Source organism: Pinus tabuliformis, chromosome 3_2 (assembly GCF_031772625.1).
Source record: "Pinus tabuliformis cultivar Carrire ecotype Pingquan chromosome 3_2, CPIR1, whole genome shotgun sequence".
Taxonomy (NCBI): domain Eukaryota; kingdom Viridiplantae; phylum Streptophyta; class Pinopsida; order Pinales; family Pinaceae; genus Pinus; species Pinus tabuliformis.
In genome coordinates this window covers 559,973,432-559,997,306 of record NC_142302.1, presented here as the reverse complement: position 1 = coordinate 559,997,306, position 23,875 = coordinate 559,973,432, and the positions used below count along the sequence as shown (strand labels likewise).

General features: G+C 38.9%; 1 protein-coding gene across 1 annotated transcript in view; it reads left to right on the top strand.

Moving 5' to 3' along the window:
- The window catches only part of LOC149181748 (DEAD-box ATP-dependent RNA helicase 25-like), a 188,915-nt gene that overhangs the window by 46,963 nt on the left and 118,077 nt on the right, over positions 1–23,875 (top strand). Inside the window, exon 2 of the mRNA XM_089414308.1 lies at positions 7,590–7,736. Within this exon, the coding sequence (XP_089270434.1) occupies positions 7,590–7,736 (147 nt within the window). The remainder of the gene's footprint in view (positions 1–7,589; positions 7,737–23,875) is intronic.

The window sequence follows — 23,875 nt, the reverse complement described above, 5'->3', positions numbered from 1 at the left end:
AGTCTTCATTCTGATTTGATGATATCCTGAACGAAGATCTGACTTGGTAAAGTAAATTGCTCCATGTAATTCATCCAATAATTCATTAATGATAGGAATGGGAAATTTATCTTTAATAGTAAGCTTGTTGAGCTCCCTATAATTTAGACACATGTGCCATGATCCATCCTTCTTGTGTACCAATACCACTGGAGCAAAGAAATAACTTTGACTAGGTTGAATTATACCAACCTCTAGCATTTCTGCAACCATACGTTCAATTTTACTCTTTTGGGCATATGAATATCTGTAAGGCCTGATGTTTGGGGGAACACTTCCTGGAATCAAATGAATAGCATGATCATGATCATGAATAGGTGGGAGGCCTTTGGGAGTCTCAAATACCTTGGAATGATTGTCCAAAATGTTTTGGAGATCTAGAGAAATAGATGATTTTGATGTGGGAACCTCTAGTGAACATAATTGTGCAATTACGCCCCGTTGTTCTTTCTTTATAAGCTTTTTCATGTTGTTAGAGCTGATTATCTTTCCCAGTTTCCTTGCGATACCCCTTAATTCAACTTCCTTTCCTTCCCAAAAAAATTTCAAGAAAAGTTCTTGAAAATTAAAAGCTATCGTACCCAAAGATTGTAGCCATTGAACTCCTAGTACAACATTTGCACCACCCATTGGAATGGAAAGCATTAGACTATTCAAGACATATTCTCCCATGGATAACTTGATATTATGGCACTTTCCAGAGCAATTTATGGTTCCTCCATTTGCAACCATTACTTGACACTCTGGTGCTGGATATAGGAAGCAATTGAATTCCTTGGCTATCTTACAATGAATAAAATTATGGGTACTACTCGAATCAATCAACACTATTACCTTTTCTTCTTGAAATGCCCTTTTATCTTGAGAATTTGAGGAGTGGTAATTTCTGTCAATGCATTACAAGATATGGTGAGATTCATTTTTTCTTTCTCTGGGATTGGTTCCTGGTGTATATCCTCTTATTTCGACGTTTCCTGTTACTTTTCTTGCTCCTTTTCCCCATATATGTAAATTAATTTATTCTCAGCACACTAATGACCTTTAGTGTATTTTCTATCACAATTGTAACAAAGCCCTTTTGATTTTTTTTCTTACAATTGTTTCGGTGTCAACCTTGTAGGTGGTGAAAGGCTCGGAGCAACAATAGTTCCATCTTTATAGTTATGAGTGGTAGGCTTCCTTCTTGCCATAATTTTGCTTTCAATTTTTCTTGCCAACCTGTATACCTTCTCCAATGAATCAGGTTCTCAAAGGCGAACCTCATGTTGAATGTTATCCTTTAAAGTCCCTATGAAGACATCAATCCTCTGCTTCTCTGGAATATCATTTAACCTTATATTCAATTTTTGGAAGTCCTCAATGTGCTCTGCCATTGAACCCTTTTGTTTGAGATTTATCAATTGGCTAAAGAAGGTGTTGCTCTTTGTATCCTCATAATGTGCTATCATTTCCTTCGTGAAAATTGACCAAGTGACAAGTGGTTTACAAAAACAAATCCCTTTATACCATAAAAATTGATTCGGTTCTAAATATAAAGATGCAATACGTACTTTTTGTAACAGTTGCACATCATGTAGATCAAAATATTTCTCCATCTGTAGTATTCATGTTATGGGATCCTTGCCATCAAACTTCCTCATATCAATCTTTGGAATATGGTGGGTCTTCAATCCAATGTTAGATTCTATGAAATCATGATTAACATTATTTTTGTTTTCATCATGAGTTTCCTCTAGCACCTTTTCGCCATTAGGAGGCCTTTCTTGTAGCAGCTTTCTCCCACCTTTCTTTAAACCTTCCATGTCTTTCTTCAAATCTTCCATGCCTTTCTTCCAATATGCTTCCATACCATCGATATCAGCTTCCATGGCATAGATAAAACTATTTATCTTAGCTTCGATCGCATTCTTCAAATCATCCATCCAATTTTGATTACTAGGTGTTTCTATTTTCTTGATTCGAGTCATTCTTTTTCTTGCTTTTAGGATCTCGATCTTGAATATGTTGTATCTCTGAAAGTTCGGATCTCCAAGGTTTGGAATTGTGACCTGCGGTAGCCCTCTACATCCTCCTTCCAATGCCACAAGTCTGATCGAAATTGGATTCTCCAAGAAAGAGTTATGCCCAATCTCCCAAGATGACCTGATTATATACTTTTTTCAGTAGAATGAACTTGTACAAAGTGTCACCTGTCATTGTTTCGACCTTCGAACCTAAAAATGATACACAAAGAGGTACAATCCATCCTCTTTCTGTAACTTCTTACGAAATTTCAATCTGATGCTCAGAGAGAAAGTTATGATGATTTTCCCAAGGTCACCTGTTTGGGATGTAATTCAGGAGCCTGCAAAAACCCTAAATGTCTTGGACCATATCTCCGAAAATATAGTGAAACAAGATTTGAAATTCGGGCCCAAGCTTCACCAAGATTTCAGCTCAAATGGGTTTTAATTTCAGAGTTTGAACCTTCATAGAAACAAAATTATAGCGAAAATGCCACGATGACCTGTTTGAGATGGAATTCTGGAGCTTGCAAAAACCCTAACTTCCTCAGATCATATCTCCAAAAATATAGCGAGACAAGATCTGAAATTCGTACCCGAGGTTCAGAACGATTTCGGCTCAAATGGGTTTTTTTTAGCTTCTGAAACTTCATAGTGAAAAAATTATAGCAAAAATGTTACAATGACCTGTTTGGAGCAACGAAACCCTAGAATCCAAAGCTCTAATACCAAATGTAGATCAACGACTTAGAAATTAGCCTCTTCGAGGGGGGAACTTCCTTTACATTACACAAATGAACAATTCTTGGATGATACAAATGATAAGACCTCCTTTCTATATATAGGAGTCTAAGGTGTCCCAATACAATTAGAGTCTACATAACAATAATATTGTAGGGGCACAACAATAACAATAGTGGGCTTCTATAGGGCATAATAATAACAACATGGGGACTATATGCGCACAATAATACAATAAGGGGGTTGCATTAATAACAATAAAGGGTTACACTAGTACTATAGGGACCTAACAACATGAGATGAACAACAATTGACTTGGTGGAAGAAAGACATTGCAAAATCCAAGAGGATTATCTTGGAGGGAGTGAGAGATCATGTGGTTTCGAGTTTGCATGGCAAGCAGACTGCTTATGCAATGTGGAAAACCTTCACAGATTTATTCGAAAGCAGCAGTGATGCCAGGAAATTGGCATTAAAAGATGAGCTCAGGAACACTCGAATACAGAAAAATGAAACCATTGTTCAGTACCTATCCAGATTCACTCGGGTCAAAGATGAACTTGGAGGAGTAGGAGAGATTGCGCCACCATCTGAGCTTATGAGCTTAACACTCCTTGGTCATTCGAAGTCCTGGCACAACTATCATGATTCGGTTAATGGAAGAGACAAGCACCCAGATTGGGAGAGAATTTTGTCTGACTTGGTGTGGGAGGAGATCAGAAGAAACATTAGAGATGGTGTCACATCCAGAACTGATGAGGAAGAAAACTTTGCCTTGGCAAGCAAAGGAAAGAAGGCCAAGGGTAAGAAGGCCCAAGGCAAGGCAGAATCCAGCCAGAACCATGGCAAGAAGAAAGACTTCTGTAAAATTAAATGCTTTCACTGCCATGAATATGGACACTATGCAACCAAGTGTCCACATAAGAAATCCAGTAAGGAGCCTGGAACAGTTGCAGGAGGAGATGCTCTCACATAACAATTCGAGTTGGATTTCACCCTCATTGCTTGCATGGCAAGCACAGTAAGAGGGAGTGAGTGGTACGTAGACTCTAGTACTTCATATCTTATGACAGGAAATAGGAGTTCTTCAGTAGCTTAGAGGAGAAGGATCTACAATTACACATAGAGCTTGGAGATGATATAAGGTATAGTATCAAAGGGATTGGCACTATCACCTCTAAGAGGGTGTCATACTCTCATCTTCACCTAAAGGATGTAATATGTGTGCCTGGCTTGAAGAAAAATCTAGTTTCTGTAGCTATACTTGAAGACAAAGGATATGATGTAGTGTTCAGTATAGAGAAGGCATATCTTAAGCATGTTGCTATTGGACAAGTAAAACAAATTGGTGTTCGAGTCAAAAATCTCTACAAGCTAGAGGTATTTTTTGCCATGTATATAGCTATACCTCCAGAAGTGAGGTGGGCAATATAGAGCCTTAGTCCCAGAGTTAAAAATATTTGGGTAGGGTCCGTAGGAGACAAACAACAGTTGCAATATACTCTTCTCATGGATCATTACCCTTGTTACAGGGGATTCATTTCGGCCTTCCAACGACCCCTCTACACCATGGTTTCCTTATTTCGGCTCTCTTATGGATGGCTTCTTCATCACTTTATGAGCTATATGGTGGGCTCGTCACCAAGGACATGTTATTTGCACATTATTGGGCTTATTCGAATTAGATAGAGGATCATATAAGTAGAGATCTCTCCCATTGTGAGATATCAGCATCATCACACTTGGATCTCTCTTGTAAAGAATTTCAAACTTCTTCTTGGACGAAATTAGATGTCTTTGATGCATTTCAATATCTTTGGGAGCTAATTTCGATTTCTCTTGGAGTTGCTTCTTGATCTATGTTTGGTTGGATATATCTCTTGTTATCTTGTAAGTCCTATTTGTTGAAATTTTATCTTGAAGTAACGTCTAATGTGTGGAATCATTGCAACTAGTTGGATCTTTGTGCCCTAATTATATTGAATATCATTGTAACGATTGTTGGATTGTAGATTGCACATGTTATTAATTCAATAACAAGTAGATGAATGTTCCTAGTGGACTGAAATTTGTTTTCCTTCCATGAAAGTCCATAGATCTTTGGTGGGTAATTGTTGAAAAGTGGTTGTTAAGGCATCACTTTTTAGCCTTCTTGAGGAATATTTTAGCAAAATTTGAATCATCATTGACTCCATAGCAAAGGGAGTCAAAGGAAAATTGGTGGTTACACTTCTTTCTTTCTATTTTCTCTCTCCTAAAATTTTTGGCCTCTTTCCTAGACAACCTAGTTAGGGCACCGGACGAAATTCATTAGAGGAGAAATTTTTCGAATCCGCTTAGATAGGAATCTGCGCTGGTGTCTCCCCTAGTGAATCCCAAAGTTGGAAGGAATTCTCATGGTTGGTTTGCAAGAAAACTTGTGCCCTAGTTGTGACTTTGAAAGCCTTTCTTGAACATCTTGGGTTGGGTGGTCTTCTTGAGGGTCATTTGCACAATAGAATTCAAAGGAATTGATCATTCTTGACCCTTTCCCTTCCTAGTGAGCACAGTGGAGGAGCTCCTCCCACGATTACCCATAAACCCTAGGTCTTGTTTAGGCCCTTTTTAGGTCTCCCTAGTGAAGCAAAAGCCCTTTTTAAGTGATAAATTACCTTGCAAAGCTTCTAGGGAGGTCCTATATCACATTGGAAGCCTTGACCCTAGGCTTACTCATCATCATTGAATATATCTAATCCTAGCTCTAGATCTTTGTCTTAGGTCTTTTTTGGAGAGCCTCTAGCTTCTTTTTGAAGCATTGAGCCCTATTTGAGTCTCTCCCTGAATGGGCCTTGGGAATCACTTCATACCTTATCATTGATTTCTTCATTACAAGTGATTTCCTCCATATCGGGACTCCTCCCATCGGTGAAAGTCCATAAAGAGCAGGGGACACTGACTAAGGTGACAGTGGGTCTTTGTCCCATTGTTGTCATTTGGTCTAGTAGTTGTCCCTTAGGTTCCCCTCCTAGGACCCCTACTAGATTGTGTGGCAACATATCCCATTTTGTATACGACACTAATCATAAGTTGTGTTGGTCACTCTTTAAATTAATTATTTTCCTTCTGCTTTACCTTTTTCCTAGATGTTTAGGGTTAGCAGTTAGGGTTTCATGTGGAAAATTTCATAAAAGTTATTTTTTTTGATAGTTATGGTTCATAAAGTAAGAATTGCATCAATAAATTATATAAAGGCAAAATCTATCATTATTGCATGATAAAACCCTCCTATTTAGGGCTGACGTCATTATGAATTTGCTGTTTATGCATGTTTTCAGCTGTAGAATTCCATTAATAAATATTAACCCTTGGTGTCTATTGAATGACCTTACTTCCTTTGATTACTTATCCCTTGAAGGGCCTTTTCTTTGGCTGCTATATAACATCTAGTACAATATCATTGCAAATCAACAAAACCATAACTTATAGCAACCATCTTTTTGGTCTAGGAAAAGAGTAGTTGAAACTCGGCATAGAGCATCTAGGCCTTCTAGGATTGGTCTGTACATTGTCCCATCTTATAAACCTCTCATATATCACATTGATCCATAGTAATTGAATATGCTTGAGATTATTTAGGGAATCCTCCCTTGTAGTCCAAAACCACTAAAGAGCAGGAAAATGGTTGCTAAGGTGACAGTGGCAACCCTCTCATATTGCCATAAGGTCTGGTTCCGCCTAGGGGGCTTTGCACTGGGCCTGCTAGATTTTGTGGCAACACATCCCTCCCCAAACCAACTTTATTGTCCATTGTTTCTTAACCATTTCCTTCAAAATGCACATGTTTGAACTTATATAGCACTTTTAAAGTTTTATCATTTGCCTCTAGGTTGCATGAGGATGGGTATGCATGGCTGATAAGGACAGATTGATCCGAATTGGATCCTAGAAACTCTCTAAGTTTTCATGACTGTTTCAAATTATGCTAAAAGATTCAAGTCCTAGAAAAGATCGAAGCTATCAGAAGGAATCCTCATAACAATTGCAGTTGTGGCCAAAGCGGAGCAATGAGGACCCTCGGTTAAGCGCGCAGACCGTTGGCCCATGGTAAAGCGCAATGGCACAAAACTGGCAAAACCGGAGGCTAATTCGAGAAACAGAGGTGGATTCTGATATGCGATTAGCGCTAATCGCGTATCGCAGGGCATCCCCCTCAGTGAAGGAAAGCCCCGAAGCGCTCGGACCTGAAATCGCTATAAAATTCGGAAAAGTAACTGTTTCGGTTCCGTAGCGCGAGATTCCCCAAAACCGGCAGGATATTGGAAGGCTTCGAGGCGGTAAGCAGTTTTGACTGAGTCTCGACTGATGCCACACATTGAACGACACGCGTCTGGCAGATGAGAGAGAAAACCGCCCACATCAGATGGGTAAACACTGTGCGACTTGTCCGCTCAATATGAAGGATGATCGTAGGATCTGAGGGGCCCAGATCGACGGCGGAGATATGTCCCGATGTCTGATCGGATTTGACAGGTTAAAAAGCAAGATGACAGGGGATTTGAAGTCCGACGTGGATGATGAGTTGGCAAACGATTTGTGTTCGCGGGCGATCTTGAAGCAAACAGATTTAACGACCATTCGAATATGATTCAGGGAATATGACACCCAGTTCGTTAGCAAATAGGTGGCCACCTCCCTGTGAGGCGTTATCCAGTGATGATGATGCAGAGCAGAGGAATTCGAACGGACAGAGGAAAGGAAACTAGAAGGTTGGGAAGTGGAAACGAACAATCAAAAGAACAGACTGGCTTTAAAGCCATAAATTGACAGAAGCAGAGAGAAGCAGCATACAGAGAAGCAACATACAGAAAAGCAGCATACGGAGAAGCAACATACAGAGAAGCAGCATACAGAAAAGCAACATACAGAGAGGCAGACAACGAAGAGAAACAAAAAGCTAATAGTAGAGAACAGAGAGTAGAAGCTAAGCTGACCTGAAGGCAACATCGAGCCAGACAGAGCCAAAGAGAGTCAGAGAGAGTCTGTGTACTCCATTGAAGGCTTGAGAGGTTCAAGCAAACTCCTCGGCATAGGCCTGTCATACTACTGTGACCCTCAGAGGTCAAGTTTCAGTAAGGAGAGTCTGTGCACTCCATTCCTATTGACTCCATTCTGTTTAGTGAGTCTCGAATCAAACTCACTGTTGTAAAAACTCTGCTTGAAAACATAATAGAGAGGCCACCACTGAAAGGCTGGACCAGGAGACTTAGCCCAGGAGCATTGGGTGAACTCCTTATTAAACTTGTCTTGTTTACATGTTTGATTGTTATGTTTTCTCTGTTTGCCTTAGTGTCTATGTATTCTAGCAATCTTATCGATCCGTTGCATAAGTAACATAGGCACATCTATGCACATGAGTTTGTAATACCTTTAATTCTTTGGCCTGGATAAATTCCAGATCAAGTGGTATCAGAGCTCTAGGTTACTAAGGTTAGACAAGCTTGTGCTGGATCTTATAGTTGAATGCTAACTAGATCAAAGCTTAAATTAGGAGAAGGAGAATTGGCTGAAAGTAGCCCAGAAATTGGAAGAGTCTATTCTAAGAGGAAAATATCAGAAGAAAATCCCTTAGAATCAGACCCCCAGTTCATGGATAGTTTTATGACCCTGAGATCCATGGTGGAGGAAATGTATAGGGACTTTAAGAAACATAGAGATGAAGATTCATCAAGCTCCAAACAAGACAAAGGAGTAGAAGAATCTCTCCTCCATGACCACTCTAAAGGCAAAGGGAAAGAAGAAAAATTTCTCACGCCTCCTAATAGCCCTGAAAATAAAAAGAAGACATCTTTGATTAAATTAGATGTTAAATTTGATTTACTAATATATGATGGAGAGTTGAATGCAAAGAAGCTGGATAATTGGATTAGATAGATTGATGTTTATTGCAGAGTGCAGAGCATTGACTCAGACAAGAGTAAGATTCAGCTGGCCAGCCTACGCCTTGGAGGCACTGCCTTGGTATGGTGGGAAGGCAGGACACAAGCTGACATGAAGAAACATGGTAAGATTCTTTCTGTCTGGAGTGAATTTGTTTCTGCAATTAAAAAGCAATTCTATCCACTAGCCTACATGCAGCAAGCCATGATGAGCTGGCAAACTCTTCGACAACTAAAAGGGCAAAGTGTATAAGGTTACACCCAAGAATTTAGGAAAAGAGCTTTGATTCTAGGAATTTCTCTAGACTCACCTGAGACTCTGTTGAAGTATATAGGTGGTCTACACAGCTACATGAGGCACACTATCCTCATGTTTAATCCCACCAGCATAGATGAGGTATCCGTTCAGGCTACGCATCTCGAAGCTAGAGGTAAGAATGGGAACCCAGAAGTTGGGGGATCATCCAAACCCACTGCAAGCAAAAATAAGGAGAAAAGAAAACAGAAATGGAAAGAGAGGAAGACAAACACTATACAGAAAAACAAGTCTTCATGCACTCACTGTAAGAAGGATGGGCATGATGATGAACACTGCTGGATTCTGCATCCGGAGCTGAAACCTAAGAAGTTCGAGGGCAAGAAGAAGAAGACCGCTACAACTATTCAAAAGGATTTGGGGTCAGACTCGGGGGATGAAGCAACAATCGCAACCACGGGTATAAAAGGTAAAAATTCTAAAGCATCTACTAGTAATTCTGCACAATCTTCTGATAATTAAGAAAATGAGAGAAAAAGACGTGAGCTTTTTCATATTCGGGTTATTTCCAATCATCAAAAGATTGATACTTTGTTTGATAGTGGCTCGGATAGTGGCTCACAAGTAAATTTAATTTCTGAAGCAATTGTAAAGAAGTTGGGATTAATAGCCACACCTCACAAGAAACCATATCCATTAGGTTGGCTATGTGATAAAGCAAAGCTACAAGTGATTAGACTATGTAAACTTAATTTCTCTTTTGGGTCAACATTTGTCACTGAGGTTGAGTTAGATATAGTTCCTTTGGATATATGTGGAATTGTTTTAGGAAGTCCTTACTTGTATGATAGAAAAGCTATTTTCTATAGAGATGAGAACAAGTATCTACTCGTTAAAGATAGAATCGAATATATTGTAAGAGCTCATAAGCTCAAAAATAATTATACTCTCATAAACTCAGGGTAGATGAAACGATTTGTAAATTCATGCAAACAATTTTTTACTGATGGTTGTAAAGGAAAAGAAACCTGATAAAACCAATGTATTTGAGGGCTGTGATGCTAAACAACAAGTTGATTTAGAAAAAAGGTGTTTCAGAATATGATGTATTGTTTCAAGAACCTAAAGGTTTGCCACCCAAAAAGGAAATAGTGCATGATATTAATTTGCAGCAAGATGCTCCATTGCCTAACATTGGAATGTACAGGTTGTCTGCTTTAGAGAATGTAGAAATCAAGAAGTAGGTACAAGAGCTGTTCGAGAAAGGGTTCATGAGACCTAGCACATCACCATGTGGGTCTCCAATTGTTTTGGTGGAGAAGAAAGATGGCTTGTGCAGAATGTGCATTGATTACCGAGCATTGAATAAGATAACGATAAAAAATCGTATCCCCTTTCTCGCATAGATGATCTATTAGATCAGTTGAAAGAGGCTGTTTATTTTTCCAAGTTAGACTTGCATAGTGGCTATCATCAGGTCAGAGTTGCAGAGCAAGATGCATGGAAGACTGCTTTCAAAACAAAGCAGGGACTGTATGAGTGGCTGGTTATGCTTTTTGGCTTAACTAATGCTCCTGCTACTTTCATGAGAGTAATGAATGATGTACTCAGACCTTTTCTTGATGATTTTGTTATTGTATATCTGGATGACATTCTTATATTTAGCAAAACGTGGGAAGAACATTTAAAGCATGTTAAGCAAACACTGGATGTTTTGAAAAGAGAAAAACTTTATGTTAAACTCTCAAAATGTGAATTTGGCAAAACATCTTTGAATTATTTGGGACATATAGTAGGGGGTGGTGAAATGAAGATAGATCCCTCTAAGGTTGCAGTCATTGTAAACTGGTCTAAACCCAAATCTGCTACAGAAGTTAGAAGCTTCTTAGGAGCAGCACAATATTGGTGAAAGTTTATTTCTAAATTTTCCTTAATTGCAACTCCCTTACATGCTTTAATAGGGTTGAACAAGGTGTTTCAGTGGGGACGCAAACAACAAAAAGCCTTTGTCACCTTGAAAGAAAAGATTAATACAACACCAGTACTAGTACTGCCCGATCTTCAAAGACCATTTGAGATTGAAACAGATGCCAGTGACTATGCCATGGGAATAGTGTTGATGCAACACGGTAAACCCATATGTTATCATTTTGAGACATTTAATTCTGCAGTAGTTAACTATCCCACATATGATAAATAATTGTATGCATTAGTACAGAGTGTGAAAAAGTGGAAACATTACTTAATGGCAAAGAGAGAGTTATACATACTGATCATCAACCACTTCAATATCTACACTCCCAAACTAAGTTGCAACAATCAAGACACTATTGATGGATGGGTTTTCTACAACAGTGTCATTTAGTCATCAGATATAAAAAGGGCATACACAATAAAGTTGCAGATATGTTATCTAGACCAATTATAAATGCATCTACTATACCTAAGCATAATTCAGTATTGCATGAGAGCTACATTGAACAATATGCTCAAGATATAGATTTTAAAGATGTATATGCAACTTTAAGTCAAGGCAAACGAGTAGAAGAATTGGATTATCATATTAAGGGCCAACTCTTGTATCATTGTGGGAAGCTATGCATTCCACAAACTGAAAGAGTAAAGATAATCCGAGAAGCACACACTTCTCTAATATCAGGTCACTTTGGGGTAAGTAAAACGGTTGTACAACTGCAAAGATTTTGGTATTGGCCAAAAATGAATGAGATAGTTACTAGATATGTAAGAGGGTGTACCATGTGTGCTAAAAGCAAGCCCAGCAATAGAAAACTAGGCTCGTACACTCCACTACCAGTTCCTTCTCATCCTTGGGAAAGTGTTTGCATGGACTTTGTTGGAGGACTGCCTAAGTCTAGGAAAGGTCATGACTATTTATATGTTGTTGTGGATAAATTCCAGATCAAGTGGTATCAGATAAATGTGTATTTTAATACCTTGTAACAAAAAGATTATAGCTGAACAAACTGCAAAGTTGTTCTTTCAGCATGTATGGGTTTATTTTGGAATCTGGATTACCCACTTCCATAATATCTGATCGAGATACCCGATTTGTTGGGAAATTTTGGTCAAGTTTGTGGGAATTGATGGACACCAGGTTGAAGAAAAGCACAACTTTTCATCCGCAAATAGATGGTCAAACAGAAGTGGTCAACAGGACAGTGATCCAGTTGCTTAGAGGCTATTGCAGCAAGCATCCCAAACTTTGGGATGAACATTTATGTTATGTGCAGCATGCTTACAACCGAGCTAAACATTCTTCTACACAGAGATCTCCTTTTGAGACTTGTTTTGGTTTCACACCAAGGTCTCCCTTGGATTTTGTCTTTGGTAAAGACATAGCAGTTGATGGACACAGTGATGTGGACAAGGCAACCAAGTTCATTGAACAAATCCAAGAGATTCACCAGGCAGTACAGGAACAGCTGGAAAAGAGCCAAGCCAAGTACAAGGCAAGGCATGATAAGCATCGAATGGAGCATAGTTTCCAAGTTGGTGATCAAGTCTGGCTGTATATCAGCAAAGACCGAATGCAAGGAGAAGGTAAGAAGCTGAAGCCAATAAGGTATGGACCTTTCAAGATACTTGAGAAAATTGGTGAGAATGCTTTTCGCCTTGATCTACCAGCTTACATGCACATCTACTCAGTTGTTAATGCAGACAGCTTGAGACTATTTTAACCTTCATTAATTGAAGATCCTGAAGAGCAGAGTCAATTGCCTTCTATTGATGATCTGTTACCTGAATATCTTAATGAGTTGCAGGAAGATACAGTTCTGGACAGGAAGGTAAGAACTACATGCAGAGGGGATGTTGAGTACCTCAGGATCGGACTCAAAGGTTCGAAGCGAAGTAGTGCGAAATGGATAGAAATTGAGCGAGGAAGCCTCACTTGATTGATGCTTGAAAGAATACCAACTTTTGGTGGTCCAAAAGCTTTTTCAGTGGGAAGGCTGTGATACGAATTGGATCCTAGAAACTCTCTAAGTTTTCATGACTGTTTCAAGTATGCTAAAAGATTCATATCTTAGAAAGATCGAAGCTATCAGAAGGATCCTCATAACAATTGCAGTGGTTGCCAGAGTGGAGCAACGAGGACCTTTGATCAAGCGCGCAGACTGTTGGCCCATGGTAAAGCGCAATGGCACAAAACTGGCAAAACCGGAGGCTAATTGGGAAATAGAGGTGGATTCTGATACGTGATTAGCGCGCAGGGCGTCCCCCTTAGTGAAGGAAAGCCCCGAAGCGCCCGGACCCGAAATCGCTATAAAATTCGGAAAAGTAACTGTTTCGGTTCCGTAGTGCGGGATTCCCCAAAATCGGCAGGATATTGGAAGGCTTCGAGGCGAGCAGCAGTTTTGACTGAGCCCCACCTGATGCCACACATCGAGCGACACGCGTCCGATAGATGAGAGAGAAAACCGCTCGCATCGGATGGGTAAACACCGTGTGAGTTGTCCGCCCGATATGAAGGACGACCGTAGGATTTGAGGGACCCAGATCGACGACAGAGACACGTCCCGATGACTGACCGGATTTGACAGGTTAAAAAGCAAGATGACAGGGGATTTGGAGTCCGACGTGGATTATGAGTTGGCGAACGATTCGTGTTTGCGGGCGATCTTGAAGCAAACAGATTTAACGGCCATTCGAATATGATTCAGGGAATCTAACACCCAGTTTGTTAGCAAATAGGTGGCCACCTCCCTGCGAGGCATCACCCAGTGATGATGACACAGCGTAGAGGAATTCGAACGGTCAAAGGAAAGGAAACCAGAAGGTTGGGAAGCGGAAACAAACAGTCAAAAGAACAGACTGGCTTTAAACCCATAAACTGACAGAAGCAACATACAGAGAAGCAACATACAGAAAAGCAACATACAGAGAGGCAGACAGCGAAGAGACGCAGAAAGCTAATAGCAGAGAGTAGAGAGTAGAAGCCAAACTGACCTGAAGGCAGCATCGAGCCAGACAGAGCCAAAGAGAGTCAAAGAGAGTCTGTGTACTCCATTGAAGGCTTGAGAGGTTCAAGCAAACTCCTCGGCATAGGCCTGTCATACTACTGTGACCCTTAGAGGTCGAGTTTCAGTAAGGAGAGTTTGTGCACTCCATTCCTACTGACTCCATTCTGTTTAGTGAGTCTCGAATCGAGTTCACTGTTGTAAAAACTCTGCTTGAAAACATAATAGAGAGGCCACCATTGAAAGGCTGGACCAGGAGACGTAGCCCAGGAGCATTGGGTGAACTCCTTATTAAACTTGTTTTGTTTACATGTTTGACTGTTATGTTTTCTCTGTTTGCCTCAGTGTCTATGTATTCTAGCAATCTTATCGATCCGTTGCATAAGTAACATAGGCACATCCATGCACATGAGTTTGTAATACCTTTAATTCTTTGTCCTGGATAAATTCCAGATCACAGATTGTTCTGCTACGGTGCATTTACATCTGTAATAATCTCAAAATGCATTGTCAAGATGGAAAAATTCAGGTGATTTTGGCCTTATCGACTAGTAAAGTAAAAGATGTATCAGCTTAAGCTGTTGATGTTGAGTGGGATTCTATTGCCACAAACAATGGAGATGTTGTATAGCTCAATACAGCTACATTAGTTGTCTGTGGTTTATTTAATGGGGTGCCTTCTTGATCAGATGTTTTGCTATTATTGTGGACATGATGTGACCTGCAATACTGGAAACATATTGTTAATAGACATTTGTTTTAAGAGGACTATTAATACTTTGAAGCTCAATTGATAGTTAATGCATATGCTACTATTTATGTTCAAATTGGAATAAATATGATATTTACTTGCTATCTATATTTAATTGAATTCAGTTCATTAAATTGGTTGGTGAAGGAAGATATTATTTAATGAAACTCTGAGACTTAATGTCTTGTTGAGTCTAAGTGGTGTGCATAGTCGCACACTAATGATATGGTTGAGTCCTTAATTTGCCTAGGTGGCTGGATTTATATTTGAGCATGTGACCTTCCACTTGCCTTCCATCTAATAATTAGTATTCTTATGCAAAAATTATTTTTTACACAAATTCATGAGGCAGTTATGTTGTTTCGGCTGCTATCCTACCCTCAATAAAAGGAGGAGGAGGAGACCTGAATAAGGAGGAAAAGAGCAGGTATGCTTGAATTTTTATTGCTGAAGTTCAATTCCAGGCTGTTTCGATTTCTCAAGTAGCTTGACAGAAGCCTAAAATGCCAGGATGGTTTATAGTAGAGTTTAAGCATCCGGGTAAAAATGAATCTACTTTCTTCTGAAGATATATTTGTTAATCTGCCTTGCGGTTATGCATTTTTATTAAATTTCTAAGACTAACTTAGACATGAGCACAAATTTCTTCAAGACAATCTGAATTTCGATTTTCTAAAAAAGTGTTCACTTTATGAGACTTCTCCCTTTGATTGTTTGTTGTTGCATGTGGCATATGGTTGTAGAAACATCCCACTTGCTGGGTGCCTAACTGGTTATTGGCGCTGTATTGAGTTATGTATTTTTGTTGTCCAAACTGTTTGCTACTAAAATGTCATTTGCCTAGCATATTTGTTATTTCTGTGTCTTTTAATCATAAATTCACTTCTTGCCTCCCTTTAGCTGAAAAGCTTTCTTCTTGTTGATTGTTTAACGTAGACTTATTTCTGTATTGCTACCTTAGATAGCTGTTTGTAAATATTGTATATCTATTTATTTTTATTTTATTTATATGTTACATGCTGTTTAATTTAATTAGTTGCTTGCAATTTGATATTTATACATACTAATGGCTTGCAGGCTAACGTCAATTCTTGCTAACAACTTGTAAATCGACTCTAGTTTTAAGCTAATAACTTGTATCTAGGTCTAATTCATCGATAGAAACAGATAGTTTAGTGGTTTAATTTTGTATATCATCAGTTAGTCTGCTTTTCTAATAAATACATCACTAACCTATGGCTCATATTAAAATCAACCCTGCAAACATTAAGGAGACCTAGCACCCATAAGGTGGAAGAGCTGCACTAACAGTCTTAACAAGTGAATTTTCCACTAGTTAATTGGTTTCAGGGCTAAAAGTAGTCTGGGCTTCAGTCGCCTCTTCATCTTGACCAACCCTGCAAGAGTGTTGTGCACACAGATGCACGGATGTCTATTTGAGCATCAACAGATGTTAACACATGCTTGCATGGCCACCCTACACTCTTATTCCATCTTTTGAAACTGAGAAACAAGCGTAATCGCTAACATACTTCCCGATATCTAAGTGTTGTGTTGGTCTATTCAGTTCATCTCTGAGCACACCCATATGATCAGATGTTTGCTTTGTATCCAAGGCTATAAAGAAAGCCTTCGTTGGCTTATTTCTAGTTCAAATCCGGTGATATTGGGTTCAGATTTGTGCACGTTTGTCTCTTCTTATCTCAACAACTTTAAGGATATCACACAAGCTGGCCTTTCATCCATGCAAATCCTCATTGAAGGGATTGAGTGCAGCTTGCTAATGGCCTCCAAATTCTTTGTATTTGTTAGCTCTTGTTGCTTTCTAACAATAAAAACTTCACTGTGAAATCCTTGCAGAAAAATGGATGTCTTGGCAACAACATTGTTTCACCACTAATTCCGGCGTTTCTCCCCCTAGTTTTCAAGATCAGGTTCTAGACTCGAGGGATGCTATATAGACAACTAGAGCTTTCTAGATGGGAAACATTTAGGTAGTAGGATGCTCTAGACATATGTAACTTGCAACATCCCTGAACAATCTTAAAGGAAATAGGCTAGTGGTAAGACTCAAGACAAGGTTGCTTCCACCTTCACACAAATTGGCCTCGATCCCTAATAATCAAAGCCATATATATTTTGGTTGGACAAGATGGCTCAATTGAGTCATTGTAGGACTCTTTCTTTCCCTTTTCTAAAATTTGACCAGATGTACCATGAATTAGACGATTCATTTTGCTATAGACATTGAGGTCATAGAGTTCTAAGTTGGATTGCAAGTTGAACCAAGCCTCACTGTCCTTGGATATCCAATGTCAAGAAAGAAGGCCTTTGTTATCCACCTGAGACTCAACAATATTGAAGTCTCCACAAATGAGTTAGTGAGCCTTTGGAAGCTCTTATGTCAAAAGGTGGTTTTCTCCATAGCATTTTTTCATAAGTTGGAAATCACGAGGGCCATCCAAAAGCTACAAGCTCCACTCGAGCCTCTAAGTTGGGACATTTTCACACTTTGAAACACTAGCAGCAAGTGTGGATGAAATAAGCATTGTCACATGTCCTTTTCCTTCGTCATGTCTAGAGAAATATGAAAGAAATCTAGGCCAAATATAATTGAGCTAAGCCTTGAATGAAACAAATTATCTTCCTCTCTTATAGGCAAGCTAAATCCATCATTAAATGGTCATCATGGTGATCAAATTGTGCCTTTTTCTATCGGAATTAGACAAATATTTCACATTTCATGGGAAGATTGTGATTCATGAGATATAACAAAGTTAACAACCTCGACATATATCTCCTCCATTTGATTCAATGCCTCAAATGAATTGAAGGTAGTGTTAGAATGTGCAAGAGAAATTCATTTAATGAACTTGGCTTTTGGAGAGATGATTTTGCCTTCTTGTTGGGATGCCTATGCATGTAGTTGCTATTGCGGTGGTGGCAACTTGGCTTGTTGATTAGCATTAACATGATATTTAGAGCCTTAGGTATCGATGATTGCACCCTTGGGAGCAATTGGGTTGCTTAAGAAAGACTTTTGGTGCCATAAGTGGCCACATTAATTTGTAATGTGACATGAGGTGGAGGTTTTCTTGCTAATGCTTGAGCCTTTCCTTGTAACCAAGGTTCAACCATCTTGAGTACTTGATTCTCTTTAGGGGATTGAGGTTCAACATTGTTTGAAGGATTCTTAGGCATGAGAGGGTAGTTCTTGATGTGATTATCGAGACTATGACAAGGAAAGCAAGTGTTTGGGATATTAATGTAATGCAAACGCTAGTATGGTTTTATCCCTAACTTGGATATAAATAGGCTACTTCATATCAATGGAGAAGTTGATTTTGATTCAAATTTGTCTATTAGGTCAAGACAAAAAAAAGCTTGTGTAGGCTCATGTTAGACAAATTTCCTTATTGATTGAGCTAACTTTTTGAGGAATTGCTAATACTAAATAGAAAACTAAGGGAATTCTATATACACACGACGATGAAGAAAAATAAAAGCTTATTGAAAAATTATCAATACAATGAACATAAGCAACTAGATTATTCCAACAAACCCACAACCCTCTCTGTGCAAAAACCATGTAACTTGTGTCCTTCCTAAACATGAACGTGAAAAATTCTCTAGTCATATTGCATATACTCATAATATACTAGTTGTAAAACTCCCATAAATCCCATAACAAAGCCCTAAGAATACTTTCAGATGGGATTCTACTAATAAAATAGGCTACTAGGGCACACTGATTAACTTTAAAACAAGCTTAATTACACCCATTAACAAAAAACAACACAAGAGGATTATAATTGGGACCAAAGCCATTACCTTGTGAAAAAATTTCAGAACAAACTCCTGGTATTTCTCGACTCCATTCTCCTCTTGGTGTATGGTGTGGGGCTTGTTACTGCCCAAAATAGCGATCTCATCAAGGTCTTAACGAGAGGTTAAGGTGGCACCACATAGGACAAGTGCATAAAGTTGAAAGGAACCAAACTTATTCCAAAGATAAGCGAAGTTCTAGTAGCCCTTCACCAAGTAATTAGACCTCCGAACTGTGTGCATAAAAGAGTGATTTTTGAGGGACACTATATCACTGTTTCAAGAGGTTGAAGGCCTAATTCATATATTCAAAACAATCCGAGTCCTTTGGCAAGAAGATCATACATCTGAGCTGTGAACAAGAGGACTGTTTACATCACCTCAAGAGGCCAAACCTACTGTAGCAACCTTAGAATCGAATTTCTGGGCATCCTCAAAGAGGGATCGATCTCCTCAAAAGAACAAGAACCGCATTAGTGAAGGCAGTCAAGATAAGTCATATTTTTATCACTAATTGCAAAACCCGAGTTTGTGGTTAATCAAATCTCTGTGGCAATAAGAGTGCAGACACCAATCATTCAAATATACTTGTTCTCTGTAACACGATTAGTCATTCAAGAAGGCTGACCTTCCAGTGGAATTGCCTTGATAATCATCTATACATTCTAGTAAGCAAGAATCTACAGGCAGTAAATAATACAAGAAGAAGAATTTCTATTGTGAAATTTTGTAGCAAAGAAGTCTTGTAGCCGTCAAAGTAGCAGAGAAAAACTACAATCGTACTATATCTTAAAGGAACTCTTGGAGAAGCAAGTCCCATAAGGAGAGCAGTAATATCCCTAAAAGGAAGTCATGAAGATGAATAAAGATTACTGTACCTTTGTGAAGGAATCATGACATCCGAAAGTACATGACAGTACAAGTAAGTAGTTGTGATGTATGTATGGCACATTTTATTAAGGGTCCATCATAAGATGTTTTAGGGTTGAAGTTATGACTCTAGGGTTTGTAGTTATTTCAGTATCTTGAACTAAAAACTCTAAATGGTTCATAAGAAACCCTAATCTTAAAGTACTTGTTCCCTATGATTTGATTTCTAGGGCTTGTTAGGATTCTAGGGCATGGGATAAACTCTAGTATGACATAAAGAGACAATAATCTGATCTAGGGTTTGAACTTAAGAAACCCTGGATGACATCATGATTGCATGAAAACCCTAGAAAGATAACTTGACATCATGTTTTTGGTATCATATACTTTGCTTGGGGTGCTTGTCAATAAATATTGCAGGTACAGGAAGTAAAAGAAGGTGGATGGGCTGATCCTTTGTTTTGAGGAGCATGATGGAAGGAGGGAACTATATGGAACCTTGGATCCTTAGGCATTATTCATGATGTAATTGTAAAACTGTGGATGCCTGGTTCATAGCAAGGAGAAGTAGGAGGTGAAAAAGACCTCTACCATGGCAGTCAAAATAAGAAGCATTGCAAGTATGGTAGGATGCGTCATATTAAGAGATGACATCATTTTAGAAGCATACAATTGAAGCAAAGTAAGAGCTCATCATTAGAGAAGCTTGAAAGAATAGCTGAAGTAGAATCCTACATGGATGTAGCAATCATCATATAAAGGAAGTAGCTCTTGGTAACCTCACTAAAAGCATAAGTAGTATGCAGGAAGAAAGTCATCTAGCATATAGAAAGAGTTCACGACATCATTAAGAAGGAGCATTTGCAGGATGAGGATAATCAAGATCCTCTGTTGGAATCTTCATTAGAAGATTCACCTCTACTTGGAAGAAGCAAATGTCTTGCTGAGAATTCCACCTTATATGGGATTTATTGTCTAGAAGGATGATGATATTGTATTATGTAACAAAGGAATGCAACATGGTTGAAGAACTTTCAAGCAAGGAAAGGAAGCTATCGAAGGAAGTATAGATGACTAAAAGAAGAAAAGAGGTATGTATATAGATTTAAGTCATGTATAGTTGCAGATAGCATGAGTGAATGCTCTACCTCATGAGCATTATCAAAGAAAAGGGATCTCTTTCTTTGGAAAGATGCATGAAGGCATGGTTCACATATTTACAAGATGAAATCAACATAATATGCCCTGATATGGAATATGTGGTGGTTGACAAAGATGAAGGAACTATGAATGGAAGTTCATGGGAGCAATATGTAAAGAAAGAAAGAAGAGATCATGAAAGATGCAACTATAGTCACATAAGAAAAAATAAAAATCAACATTCGATGACTAGAAGAATTGGCTATGACATCTCCATAAAGAAGGTATGAAGACCTTGATAAGGTCTATAAAGGAAGGAGACCCTTGACATTGAAAGTCTTGGAGATGTGCTTATGCAAGATGTTGATGTTGCAAGAAGCAAATGTCATGATGAAAGGCCATCATAAAAGGTAACTTTGATTTGATGTTCATTTTTTATTTTTATTTTGAACAACATCTGGATGGGTTGATACAGGGCTACGAAAAGAGAGTTGTAGATATCACCTACAACTAACATTGATGTGGTTGGATGGAAGATCCTAAAGGAAACATGACTTTGAAGAGGTAGTTGTACAAAGAAAAGTCATATGTGACTAGAAGATCACTTTTCGATGAAGAGAAGGATGACATGACTGATATGGTTGGTGAAAGAAAGTGATGGATGGCCGATGCCCTATGAAGAAGAGATGAAGGCTCCATAATGATGAAAATGAAATTCATGACATCGAAAGGAGGAGCTCTACAAGCAGCTGATGGTACCATGATCTCCACCAAAGAATAAAAAGCTGCTATTGGAAACAAGTCCCTGGTTAAGAGGGAGCTTGGTACATTCCTTTTATGGGAATGGGTTGGTCTCCCTGGTTAAGAGGGAGTGACAGATATGGTTCTCTAGTTCATGTGTCATGCACTAGACTAGGACTAACAATTGTAAGTCTTAGTGAAGGTCACGAGGAGAGATAGACACATCATTCTTGTCTTCATATTGTGAAGAAAGAATGGAGGCTTGAGTAAGCATTCGAGATCGACTCCGATACTCTTTGAGGATAAGGTAGGGCATCCAAGATAAGAGTAGTCGAAGAGGAAATTCCTTGAGGATGTGTCATTCCAAGATAGGAATTGTCCTAAAAGGACATACCCTGTGAACACCTGGGTGGGGTATGTGCCTTGAGAGACAATGATGATGGTGTCTGTCAATCATTGGTCTCGCCAACATTGTGCTCTGATGAGTCTGATCTTGTGGAGAGGTAGAGCTGTTAGTCAAGGCCATGCTATGTGACAATGCTGGTTAATATGATGAGATGCTTGGCTTACAAATCCGACTCTTCTTATGAGAATTCCTCAAATTGAGAATGTCGAAGTACCTTGTGTGGATTATGAATACCTCCCTAGTGAAGAGGGAGTGTTGAAATATGTAACTAGGTTCGGTCTTCATAATGTCATATGTAATCATGATTTTATGTAAAGAGCAAAATAAATTTATTATTGTTATTTTTGAGGCATGGGTTTCATGCTCAAGAGAAATTTATTTTTAGGTCAAGCACCCATTGAGTGGTTCTAGGTTTGTCATAAAGTCAATTGCGTCATTGTCATGTATGGAAGACCCTTTTGGGCATGTTACATATTGTAAAAATAATTTATCCATCATAGTTGAGTCGAGAGACCTTCTAAGACCTTGTCAAATGTGCAAGATACAAGTCGGCCTATTTGATGTGACAAGAAGCCTATATATACAAGGCTAGTCGACCACCTTTGAAGACCTCTAATCAATTCAAGTAGTTCGATTAAGAAAGAATAGAAGGATGAAAAAGAAGCCGAATTACTTAGCAAAGAAAAGGAAAAGGATAATGAAGTTTTGGATTGTCTTTTGGCTCAAACTATTCACATGTGCGAAAGTGACAAAGTATCATCTACTGGAGCAGAACCACATATATTACAGTCATCATCCATAGTCGAGTTTTGGACAAAAGAGGTCTCCTTTACAACCTGAATTGACAAGGAAGAAAAGATAAGACAAGCGAAGAAAATAGGAGACAAATTCATCCATCTTCTGATCATACGTGTTATCCTAGGGTTTCTGAAGAAGAGATCGAAAGTTGCAGGTCAGAGCAGGCCGAAAATTACAATGAAGGTGCAGGTCTGATCTTATTATGTGAAGATAGATTTGAAGCTAAGAGACTTGGGTTGACTTTGCTAGAATTCAAGTTTTCAAGAAGAATTGTGACTTGGTCTTGGAGGGGTCATTTGACAAGAGTCATAGGTCTTGGAATTCGTCAATTGAAGTTCGATAAGAAGAGAAGAGTTCTTGTGGGTTTTCATCTCAAGAGGAGAGGTTTTGGCACTGACTGATAGCCTACATCTTGTGTCCTATTGTCTCATTGATTTTATTGTTTGGTAGTTGTTTGATGATAGAGAACACTAATAATCAAGAAGTTAATCAAGTTAAGTAAAAATACATCACAAACAATGATCAAAATAAGAGAAATCACCTAATCTAGCTGCCCTAAATTTCTCAACACAATGTCACCTCGGCAGGAGTCCCACTCTTCAAGTCCAACTCCTTTTGAAAGGTGTTAATTTTAGGATAACAATGGTATGTTCTATGCTTAGAGAAATTTTACTTCAATTTTTCTTTATTAGCCCAATATCAATATCCAGTTCAGCAGTCACATCATCATTATAGTAAAATGTAGATAGAACATAAACAATAACAGTAGAAGACAAGCCAACACAAGAGGACACAAGATATGGCACCAGCCAAGGACAAACCCTAATGTGGGGAAACCCTTGATCAATTCTTCTTATAATGCTTCAAAAGTTTAGGAGGGAGAGAGTACAATTTGCAATATTCACTTGCTCAATCTGATCAGTGAAAGCAATAGAAACAAAAAGCCCTAACTAGAAAGTCAACGCTGGTCAACAGGGCTGAAATAGACCTCCAAAATAGCTTGGTCAACTTTTGTCAACTCGACATCCAACAACAAGATAATGCAACCCAAAACAATCCGAAAATGACCAATCAAACTTGGTCAATAGAAGTCAATGCAACAACCAGAACTAGGGTAGCCAACTCTGGTCAAAACTGAGAGTCAGATAGCCTCGGTTTTCGTGCCCAAAATTGCGGCATGCCCAAACAGAAGTCTCCCTCACAAAACTGCAGTCAAATAGGGTCAACGCTGGTCAAAGTTAGCCTCCTGAAATTTTGGTCAAATTTGGTCAACGCAGCAACTAGAAAAGACAGTCTTCCTTTCGCACGTGTGGAGAGAGAGAGGCCCAGAAATCCGTACCCCAATCAGATGAGAGAGAGAAAAGATGAATGAAGTGATGCATGTCCCAATGAGGATGAGTCATCATGTATT